General features: G+C 39.7%; 1 protein-coding gene across 1 annotated transcript in view; it reads left to right on the forward strand.

Moving 5' to 3' along the window:
• Positions 1–8,602, forward strand: part of LOC130907486 (kinesin-like protein KIF3C) — a 47,393-nt gene extending 38,791 nt beyond the window's left edge. Inside the window, exon 10 of the mRNA XM_057822635.1 lies at positions 1,737–8,602. Within this exon, the coding sequence (XP_057678618.1) occupies positions 1,737–1,824 (88 nt within the window). The 3' untranslated portion in view covers positions 1,825–8,602. The remainder of the gene's footprint in view (positions 1–1,736) is intronic.
• Positions 8,603–12,244: the final 3,642 nt, after the last annotated feature.

The following is a 12,244-nucleotide window of genomic DNA, read 5'->3' on the forward strand; positions in this document are numbered from 1 at the left end:
TGAGAGACAGAATGTGGGGAAAAAAAACAGAAAATCACATTGTTTGATTTTTAAAGAATTTATTTGCAAATCATGGTGGAAAATAAGTATTCGGTCAATACCAAAAGTTCATCTCAATACTTTGTTATGTACCCTTTGTTGGCAATACTCTTCACAATAATTTCACACACTGTTGCTGGTATTTGGGCCCATTCCTCCTTGCAGATCTCCTCTAGAGCAGTGATGTTTTGGGGCTGTCGTTGGGCAACACAGAGTTTCAACTCCCTCCACAGATTTTTTATGGGGTTGATATCTGGAGACTGGCTAGGCCACTCCAGGACCTTGAAATGCTTCTTACGAAGCCACTCCTTTGTTGCCCTGGCTGTGTGTTTGGGATCATTGTCATGCTGAAAGACCCAGCCACGTCTCATCTTCAATGCCCTTGCTGATGGAAGGAGATTTTCACTCGAAATCTCTCGATACATGGCCCCATTCATTCTTTCCTTTACACAGATCAGTCCTCCTGGTCCCTTTGCAGAAAAACAGCCCTAAAGCATGATGTTTCCACCCCCATGTTTCACAGTGGGTATGGTGTTCTTCGGATGCAATTCAGTATTCTTTCTCCTCCAAACACGAGAACCTGTGTTTCTACCAAATAGTTGTATTTTGGTTTCATCTGACCATAAAACATTCTCCCAGTCCTCTTCTGGATCATCCAAATGCTCTCTGGCGAACCGCAGACCGGCCTGGACGTGTACTTTCTTCAGCAGGGGGACACGTCTGGCAGTGCAGGATTTGAGTCCCTGGCGGCGCATTGTGTTACTGATAGTAGCCTTTGTTACTGTGGTCCCAGCTTTCTGTAGGTCATTCACTAGGTCCCCCCGTGTGGTTCTGGGATTTTTGCTCACCGTTCTTGTTATCATTTTGACGTCACGGAGTGAGATCTTGCATGAAGCCCCAGATCGAGGGAGATTATCAGTGGTCTTGTATGTCTTCCATTTTCTAATAATTGCTCCCACAGTTGATTTCTTCACACCAAGCGTTTTACCTATTGCAGATACAGTCTCGCCAGCCTGGTGCAGGTCTACAATTTTGTCTCTGGTGTCCTTCGACAGCTCTTTGGTCTTGGCCATAGTGGAGTTTGGAGTGTGACTGACTGAGGTTGTGGACAGGTGTCTTTTATAACGATAACGAGTTTAACAGGTGCCATTAATACAGGTAACGAGCGGAGCCTCGTTAGACCTCATTAGTAGAAGAAGTTAGACAGCCAGAAATCTTGCTTGTTTGTAGGTGACCAAATACTTATTTTCCACTCTAATTTGGAAATAAATTATGTTTTTTTCCCACATTCTGTCTCTCATGGTTGAGGTTTACCCATGTTGACAATTCCAGACCTCTCTAATCTTTTCAAGTAGGAGAACTTGCACAATTGGTGGTTGACTAAATACTTATTAACTAAGACTAATACTAATACTACTAATAAGTACTACTAACCCTGCCCCACTGTAAGTTCCTATAATGCCTTAGCTCTTAATGGAAGTATCGTTTTTACTGCTCAGCCTTTATCTGGCAAGTGTATATGGCGTCTGTGTAATGTATCAAAATGGAATTATTAAGGATTAGCAACCCCCATCACTCTTTTAGCTTGCCTGTAATCGCATTGTTCCTGTATAATCTTGTTAACCTTTGAGTTTTTCAGCAATTTGTTTGACATATAGTGTATTCTAATTTGCAATGAATCATTTCATTTTTTGCAGGTGTCAAAGCCAAAAGTCTCTCTCGTCCTCCACTTCTAATGTTTCCCTGTCGGCTTGTACTACAGCCGTGCCTGCATCGGCGCAGTGAAACACTGAAGCTTTAGCAATGTGTGTTTTTATTGTTATTTATTGTGCTGCAAAATTTGGTGCTGCAACATACATCAACACCTCTTTACAACACAACAAATGGTTGAAGGACAAGGACCTTACAAAGCTCATTAAAAGGAACAAACAGAACTTTTTTTTTTTTGCATGGGAGAAGAACTTTGAAATGTCTGTGTGGGTGTAGGTATGCTTGCGTGTCACCAAAGTGGCTTCTATCTGTGTATGATATCATTGTACATATTTAATATATTTGTGTCTTTAACGGTTAAATGAAATGTCATATCACATTCCCATAAAAAATCGTTCATGTGTCTTTTCACAATAGAAAACCTTCACATGTTGTGTTGTGGTTCAATTAAGACAGTCACGATGTGTAATGTTAAATGAGCATTTGCCTTAAAATTAAATAATTAAAAGGGGGAAAAAAAAACAGTCACATACATTTTCAAACACAATTTTTGAGGCTTGCATGTGACCAAAATTTTAATTCAACATGTTTATTCCAGATCATGACATAGTTTAATAAGTAGAGCTATAAATGTTAAATAATTGTATCTCACAGCATTCGTCCTTCCATTCTTTTGTCTTCTTAATGTAACCCACACTAAAGGGAATGCGCTACTGGACTGCCACCTGCAAAGACACGATTGATTCAGGCTCAGCTAGTTTGCAGTCTTACAGTAAGAGGAAGAAAATGCTAAGGCCTACAATATATTACTCTTTCAGACTGGTCACTACAGTACTGGCATGATAAATGGAATTAAAGCAACACTAAATAACTTTTCAACCTTTATGAAATATTTTCATAACATTTGTGATAATACAGTGGTATGAAAAAGTATCAACATTTTTGGAATTTCTCCCATTTCTGCATAAAATTGCCATTAAAAGTGATCTGATTTTGTCAAAATCACACAGATGAAACAAACAGTCTGCTTTAACGAAAACCACCCAAACATTTATAGGTTTTCATATTTTAATGAGGATAGTATGCAAACAATGACAGAAGAGGGAAAAATAAGTAAGTGAACCAATATGTTGTGCCCACCCCTTTGGCAGCAATAATTTCAACCAGACGCTTCCTGTAGGTGCAGATTAGTCTCGCACAGTTCAGTCAGATTCGTGGGATGTCTGGCATTAATTGCTGTCTTTGGGTCGTGCCACAGCATCTCAGTGGGGTTCAGGTCTGGACCTTGACTTGACCACTCCAGAATGTGTATTTTGTCCTTCTGAAACCATTCTCAAGTTGATTTACTCCTTTGTTTTGTATCATTGTCTTGTTGCAGCATCTTTTTGCACCTCTTTTCAGCTTCAACTGTCTGACAGATGGCTTCAGGTTTTCCTGCAAAACATCGTGATCAGCTTTTGAACTGATTCTTCCATTAATGATTGCAAGTTGTCCAGGCCCTGAGGTAGCAAAACAGCCCCCAATCATGATGCTCCCTCCACCAGTCTTCACGGTGGGGATGAAGTGTTGATTATGGTGAGCTGTTCCATTTTTCCTCCACACATGGAGTTGTGTGTTACTCCCAAACAATTCTATTTTGGTTTCATCAGTCCACAAAATATTTGTGTGGGGTGTTGGTTTGTGTAAATTTGCGGCCACTTCCGTCTCGGCGTTAATTTGGAAAGGCGCATCGCGCACAACACCATGCTTCCGGTTTAATCTTAATGAGGAAACTTCCCACACCTGTGTGTAAACTTTTCCTCAAGCTGCACTTGTTGAGAAGCAGTGTAGTCACGTCGTAGGTGAGTACTTGAATAAATTTTGAGGTTTATTACCACAGTGGGAATTTGGTTTATTTTTTCATTGTATTTGTTTGTTTGTACAAAGACTGTAGTGTGGAGATGTATTATTGGTTTGACTGAAGATAGCACCGCTGGAAGGCAGATGGAGGTAGGAGGAAATGGAAATGTTTTATTGTTATTGTTGGTGAATTGTATTTTAATAGGACACCGTTGTGTTACAGTTTGTGAACTTTTTCTAGTTTTCAGTGTCAACTAAAGAATGAAAAGTGGCGAAAAATAAAGTTAAAGAACACCCGTCAAGTGTCGCATCATTCTAAGCGGTCAGCTACAGTCCAAGTGCCTTTTTGCGAACATTAAACGAGCAAAAATGTTTGGTTTTTTTTAGACAGCAGTGGCTTCCTCCATGGAGTCCTCCCATGAACACCATTCTTGGCCATAGGTTTACATATAGTTGATTTGTGCACAGAGATATTGGACTGCAGTCACTGCACCACTGATTTCTCTCTCTGTCTTTAGCTGACACTCTTGGGTTCTTTTTTACCTCTCTGAGTATTCTGCGCTGAACTCTTGGCGTCATCTTTGGTGGACGGCCACTCCTTTGGAGAGAAGAAGCAGTGGCAAACTCTCCATTTGTAGACAACTTCTCTGACTGTCGATTGATGAACATCCAGACTTTTAGAGATGGTTTTGTATCCTTTCCTAGCATTATACAAATCAACAATCCTTGTTTTCACACAGCTCTTATGACCGAGCATTGATACACATCAGACAATGCTTCTCATCAAGGCTTTTCTTACCAGGTGTGTGTTTTATAGTGGGCAGGGCAGCTTTAAACCACTCATCAGTGATTTGGCACACATTTGACTTAAAATGTTTGGTAAAAATTGGTTTCAATTGCTCTTTAAATCTCCTTAGGCAGAGGGTTCACTTACTTATTTTTCCCCCTTCAGTCATTAGCCACGTTTACATGCTGACTTTTATTCATACCGATTCAAATCATTCCGAATGGAAATTTCACATCAGCTGTTTACATGTCACTTCATCTATTCCGATCCAGTGTTTACATGTGTCTGCCTTTATTCCGAAAGGACGTTTGACAACTGCCGTCTGACATGCGCAGATTAATCAAAACAAAGCGTCACGTGGCAAAACATGGAGATCGATCGTCAGATCAGCTGCTGTTTTAACTTTTCGAGTGGAAACAAAACTACAGAATGACACGCCGTTCATTTAAAAAGTTGTGTGGGTGCACTGTGCGCTGTGCTTGGAAGCCATGTTGCAAGTGACGTTACTTACGTCACCAAGTGACGTCACCACGTCAGTACGGAGCATGCGCAGAAAGAACGCAACCAGACACCATTCCGCTTCCCTGTTTACATATAATTTTACTTCTAATCGGTTTGGGAAAAGGAATATTCCACCCCTGTGAATCGGAATGAAATTCCATTCGGTTTGGGCCTGTTCATTCCGAATGAGGTGTTTATATGGAACACATTTATTCGGTTTGAACAAATATTCCGATTGTAATTGGAATATTTGGCTCCATGTAAATGTGGCAATTGTTTGCATGCGATCTTAATTAAAATATGAAAACCTATCAATGTTCGGGTGGTTTTAGTAAAAGCAGACACTGTATTTTCATCTTTGTGATTTTGACAAAGATGAGATCACATTTGATGGTGATTTTATGCAGAAATATGAGAAATTCCAAAAGACAAACCAGGTCCTGGAACGAATTAAATTTCATACGTAGAGGTACCACTGTATATGGAATCAAATTATTATTAGTTTTAGTTTAAAAAAGGGAATTCTTGTAATGTACAGGGGCTGAAATCCTTCATTTCCAAGTGCGAATGCCCTAATAAAGTTTTCAGAAATCAAGAAGACAGACAATAGAGACAAAAATAGATTTTGAACAATGGTAAAATGCTGTTTCCATCTATTTCAGCCGTTTGCAGATGTGTGTGGTGATCCCAATCGGAGCACCTAATTGACCCACTTTTATTCCACTAGGAAATGCTCAGAGGCTTCACCCAAATGTCCACATTTGTATCGCTCAATGAAGGTTACAAGCAATTTACCTTTAATAATGGATACATGGAAATAATTAATGTTGTTGTGCTGAAGTGTGCAATGCAAGCAGATTTATCAGATAACTAAATGAATGACTATGGATTTTTAAAATATCAGAGGGGCTATTATGTAAGTAAATCTATTAGGGTAGATTTTCATTGTCGTCAACATTGTTGTTTCTGCTGTTCATTTGTTCTAATTCATGCTACATCCAGTAAAGAGGAAAATATTTACATTATAGCGCTGACGGTAACGGCAGGGTGAATGTGATTTAGGATTTTGAAAGTGGTTGTTGATAAATATGTCTTTGTACAGTGTTTCTGTGTGCAAACCTTGTTATACGTGTCAGTTAAGTCACCGTTCTGTGTCGGCCTTGTCAAATATTGTAAGGCTATCAGGAAGCTGTGGGGGAGGAAGGAAGTGACATGCCGATGGAAAAAAAGATGCGGGGGGAGGGATGGGAGCAGTGAGCCAAAGACAATCAGGAAGTGAGGAACGACTGTGGAGGAGGTGGAATACGGAGCCAGTCTCCATGGTAACCAGCCAGCTGAGGAATGGCTAGTGGAATGGTGGTGTCGTATTATAGTGGTTGTAAAATAGCAAAAGCCAGTATTGCTGAGCTCATCTGTCGGGTTAAAAAAAAAAAAAAGAATAAAAGCATTAACACAAGAATTCTGTAGTCATATTTGTTGCTATTTCATCAAGAGTGCGTGCTGATGATTGAGGGTGCTTGCTGTAAATTAATATATTGGGCCTGATATTCATTTAGGTTTAATGAAGAAAAAAAGACTTAAAATAATATTAAAAAAAAAAAAACTAAACTAAAATAGGCTACGTTCAAACTACAGGTCTTAATGGGGGCGGCGTGGCTCAGTGGTAGAGTAGTTGTCCCCCAACCTAGAAGTTGTGGGTTCAATTCTCCGCCCCTGATGAACGCATCTAAGTGTCCTTGAGCAAGACACTGAACCCCACGTTGTTCCTGGTGCTGTGTCACCAGTAGGTGGATGGCAAGATAGTGTAAAGCGCTTTGAGCGCCTTGAAAGGTGGAAAAGTGCTATATAAGTATAACACCATTTAATGCACGAATGCCGATTTTTTCGTGTTTTTCCGACTCGAGTGAGGCATTAACTTGACGGTCTGAATGTGACAAGTCGCATAGATTTGGACCATTTCAAATCCGATTGGGTCACTTTCGTATGTGGTTCAAATCCGATCTGGGCCACATTTTTCCAGACTGTCGCGGCGGTCTGTACTGTCCAGTCTCTCAAATCGGAATTCATGCAGCAATTACGTCATCAAAAAGCGAGAGAGACACCACGGTAGCGGTGCAGCTGTGCGTTATTGGCGCCTAGCTTGCCTTGAACACGGCAATTTAGGAAGGGTCGGACTTGACAACAGTCATAAAAAAATAAAAATGGGTTGAGGATAAGCCTGAGAATGATCGGTTTTCTGTCTGCTCCATATAAGCAATATTTCAACATTGCTTACACGGCCGAGAGTCGGGGCAAACTGCGTGTATGTGTGTGTGACATGCACGGACAGTGCGTGCATGCTATCGATCCATATACTTTGAATATAAACCTAAACTGGGATTATTTATGTCTGTTATTTGTGTCCTCTTTTTCAAAAGCAAAATATGATATCCCTGGAATGACGGATGACAGCCAGCATGTGTGGTCATTTGTTTTGATGCTTCTGTGCATGCGGGTCATCTTGCTCAGCGCTTGTCGGACTGCGAATTAGTGCGCATGCGTAATACTTGAATGGTCTCAATGGACAAAGGCAGTCTGAACGGGCACGCCAGCACGCCAAAAAAGAAACAGATATGACAAAAAATCGGATTCGTGCATTAAGACCTGTAGTATGAACGTAGCCATAGTGTTTATTTTTGTGTGTAGATACAGTACAATATATGTTGCGAGACAATAGTATTTTTTTCCTCAGGTTACTAATATACTATATTTACAGTATATAATAGAAGTGTGACAAAATATCAACATGGTGATATATCGCAATACTTTGTGTCCCAGAAGGTTATTGATAAACGCCTGCAATTTTGATAAATTGTTTTCATTTAGATTGGGAGGGGTGAATGACCGCTCACAGCATTTGCTGCAAGTCTTTCCGATTTTCGGGGCATTTACTGGTCATTATAGTGCATTTAGAGGTCACTTCCTGTATAATTTAAGTCACTGCCTATTCATTTCCGATTCACTTCCTGTTCCGTTATCCAAATCAACAAGAAGTGACCCATAAATGCACCAAAATCAACCTGATGTGACCTGTAAATGCCCTCAAATGAACTTCGTGTTGATTTTGAAGCAGTTACAGGTCACTCCATATTGAATTTAATCTTTGCCTATTCGTTCCCTGGTTACTTCTTGATCCGTAACCCAAAATCAACCGGAAACGACCCATAAATGCGCCAAAATCAACAGGACGTGACTGAAATGAACAGCAAATGATGTGAAATGCCCCAAAAATGAACTCCGAGGTTGCCATTGCCGCCATAGATGTCCAAAGGCTTGTTTTCTGTTTGTTAATTGTATCAGAGATTATCGTAGAATAATTTCCTGACTAATGTATCGATAATTGTTCTATCGCCATATTGTAAGATCATCGTTATTGTGAGCCCTCTATCCCGTATCGTATCGTGAGCTACCCATAGGTTACCACCCCTAATAAATAACTAGAAAATCTAAAATGCTTTAAAAATAAGTAATAAAAATAAGCGAAGAAGCACTCGAACATGTTCTTACATATAGAATACATACACAAGTTAATTTCTCTCTTGCAATGTGTGTCTTCTTGACATATGAGTTACAGGCAACATGGAGGCCTCCTCCTCACCCCCTGCATAGCAATTGAATATTTTATGACCAGCGTGCTGCTTTATTAGGACAGCAAGGGTGTTTTTTTTCTTTTTTTTTTTTTTTTTTTTTTAAACCAGTATGTGTAGTACAGTAGTAAAACAATGTTTCTAACTCAATGCTCATCCTCAAAACCAGATAACATGATTGATTTCACATTCTACTTACCACATTCACACAAACATTCTTTGTTGATCAACTTTTTAGCTAAAAATGTTTATCTATATTCATTAACATAATGAAGACAATAAGACACTTACAGTGAAGAAAATAAGTATTGAACACCAAGCTATTTTGAAGTTCTCCCATTAAGAAATCATACAAGAGTCAAAAATTTTCATTGTAGTTGCATATTCACTGTGAGAGAGATCATCTTAAAAAGAAAAATCCTGAAATCACAATGCATGATTTTTTTTAACAATGTATTTGTGTGATACAAGTATTAGAACACCTATCTATCAGATAGAATTCTAACCCTGAAAGATCTGTTAGTCCACCTATTAAAACTCCACCTTCACTCCATGTATTATCCTTAATCAGATGCACTGGTTTGAGGTCGATAGCAGCATAAAGACACCTGTCCACCCCATACAAACAGTAAGACTCAAAACTTGTAACATGGTCAAGACCAAAGAGGTGTCCAAAGACACCAGAGACAAAATTGGTCACCTCCACAAGGTTGCAAAGCTCTAAGGAGCAATTGCCAAGCAGCTTGGTGAAAAAGGTCCACTGTTGGAGCAATCATTAGAAAAGGGAAGAAGCTAAACATGATGCTCAATCTCGATCAGAGTGGAGCCCCATGTAAGATATCACCTCGTGGGGTCTGAGTGGTCCTCAGAAAGATGAGGAATCAGCCCAGAACTACATGACAAGAGTTGGTCAATGACCTGAAAAGAGCTAAGACCACCGTTTCCAAGGTTACTGTTGGTAATAAATTAAGACGTAATGGTTCGAAATTAAGTATGGTGTGGAAAGTTCCCCTGCTTAAACCAGAAAATGTCAAAGCCCATCTTAAGTTTGCCTATGACCATTTGGATGATGGAGAGAATTCATGGTAGCACATTTTTGTTTCGTTTTGTGTTGGTTCCCTCCTAGTATGTCCCTGTGATTGCCCACTGATTTCATCTGTTGTGCCCGCTCCTTGTGTATCCTCCTTGTGTCACTCATCTGTTCCTCGTTGTCTCGTTACCCCTTGTCTCTGTGTATATATAAATTTCAAGTTTCTGTTCACTCCTTGTTGCGTCATTGTCAATGTCAGTGTCGATGTCAAGTCCTGTCCAAGCCCTCGTGTACCAGTCCCTCCGATTAAGTAAGTTTTGTATGAAGATTGCCTTTTTGATCCCCAGTCCTTTTGGTTGTACTTTGTGTTTTTGTTATTTGTCATTAAAACGTTTTTTGATCACCGCCACCTGCCTTGCTGAGTTTTAGTTTCCCTGAATTTGGGTCCAGACCACCTGCCTGCCTGTGTTTTCCGTGACAATTTTGTGATCCGATGAAAGTAAAATAGAACTTTATGGTCATAATTCCACTAACCCTGTTTGGAGGAAGAAGAAGAATCAGTACTATCTCAAGAACACCATTCCTACGGTGAAGCATGAGAGTGGTAGCATCATGCTTTGGGGGTATTTATCTGCTGAGGCAGGACGAGTGGACTGTATTAAAAAGAGGATGACTGGGGCCCTGTATTGTGAGATTTTGGGGAAGAACCTTCTACCTTCAGTCAGAGCATTGAAGATGGGTCTTCCAACATGACAATGACCTGAACCACACAGCCAGGACAACCAAAGAGTGGCTCCGTAAGAAGCATAACAAGGTTCTAGCATGGCCTAGCCGGTCTCAAGACCTAAACCCAATAGAAAAACCTTTGGAGGGAGCTCATACCTCATGTTTTTCAGTGACAGCCCAGAAACCTGACTGATGGGTGGGCCAAGATCCCTCCTGCAGTGTGTGCAAACCTGGTGAAAAACTACAGGAAACGTTTGACCTCTGTAATTGCAAACAAAGGCTACTGTACTAAATATTAACATTTGTTTTCTCAGGTGCTCAAATACGTATTTGCAGCTGTATCACTCAAATAAATCATTAAAAAATCATACATTGTGATTTCTAGATTTTTCTTTTTAGATTATCTCTCTCACAGTGGACATGCACGTACGATGAAAATTTCAGACCCCTCCATGATTTCTAAGTGAAAGAACTTGCAAAATAGCAGGGTGTTCAAATATTTATTTTCTTCACTGTATTTGTGTCACAGTGAGAACTAAACTGGTTGGTGGAAGGTTGGCAGCCTCAGGATACGTGGTTATTAGCTCTTTGCTGCTCTCTGGTGTACAAACAATATAAATGTTGCAGTTTCAGTTTTACAATTTCAGATGCCAAATACGGTACATTCCAACAAATGACACTTAATTTAAATGTGACTGAAATTCCGAGGTTTTTGATTAAGGTGGGGTGGGGGGGCAAGGGATAGCATACTCAGAGGGCATTGTAAATCACTTGCAGTCCTTTATAGGAGGGAGTACTACTTTTGAGGTTGAATTTTCAAAGAAGTAGACCATAAATCTAATAAAAATATAGATGATGAAGGTAAATCTAGTGGAGAATAACAACTTTATTATATGCATGAATAATAAAAATTCCTGCCCGTTGTTATCTAGGATACGGCCCAGCAACCCTGGTGAGGATAAGCGGTTCAGATGATGAATGAATGAATAATAACAGTTCAAATTAATAGCAAAAATATAAAAATGTAAGCCAGTCGCCTTTGAGGTAAAATGTTGGTAAACCTGTAAGAATATTAGCTAGGTTTTATTTGCAGAGTATCATCAGTGGGCCTCATTTTGAATCCTGCGATTTATAGTCCAGTGCAGCTTATTTGTTGAGTTATTTGGGTTAATATGTAACACTTTATTTGAAAGCTGCATCAGAAGACTGTTACAGTATATGACCAAATGAACCACCATGAAACTTTGAACCAATTGGCTGCAAAGCTTCATTGCTTTGACTAGCGTCATTTGGCCATCCCTGCTCCCTTGTCGTCCAACATGCCTCCGAGCATTCATTGCAGCTCTACAGATGTAAATAACAGTCAAATTCATGTTCTGTGCGAATTATTTCTTCATTTACTCTTCCAGTTGTTTCATTAATTGCTGGCTCTGGTATTTTGGTAACACTTTATTGAACAGGTTTGCCATAAAACTGCAATGTGACCGTCATAATTATGACACTATTATGGGCATTAATGAATGCTTATGACAGGTGTCATTAAGTATCATCCGGCAAATTATGTCACCAACACTCCATTTATGACCAGTTTGTATCTTTTACAATTATTAAAAAGTGAGATAATTTGCCTGATGGAACAAAATGACATTTGTCATAAGCACTCATTAATGCTCATATTATAATTATGATGGTCATATGACAGTTTTATGGCGCCAAATACCAGAGGTAGAAATTAATGAAACAACTGGAAGTGTAAATGAAGAAATAATTCGCACAGAACATGAATTTGATTGTTATTTACATTTGTAGAGCTGCAATGCATACTTGGAGGCATGTTGGACGACAACAGTGTTGACAGCAGGTGGCAGCAGAAGTTGACTGTCTCCCCCAAGGGAGCAGTGATGGCCAAACAAAGCTACTTGAAGCAATGGTGGTTCATTTGGTCTTACGACAGTCTTATGATGCCGCTGTCAAATAAAGTGTTAC

The sequence above is a fragment of the Corythoichthys intestinalis genome, chromosome 19 (assembly GCF_030265065.1).
Source record: "Corythoichthys intestinalis isolate RoL2023-P3 chromosome 19, ASM3026506v1, whole genome shotgun sequence".
In the NCBI taxonomy this organism is placed as follows: domain Eukaryota; kingdom Metazoa; phylum Chordata; class Actinopteri; order Syngnathiformes; family Syngnathidae; genus Corythoichthys; species Corythoichthys intestinalis.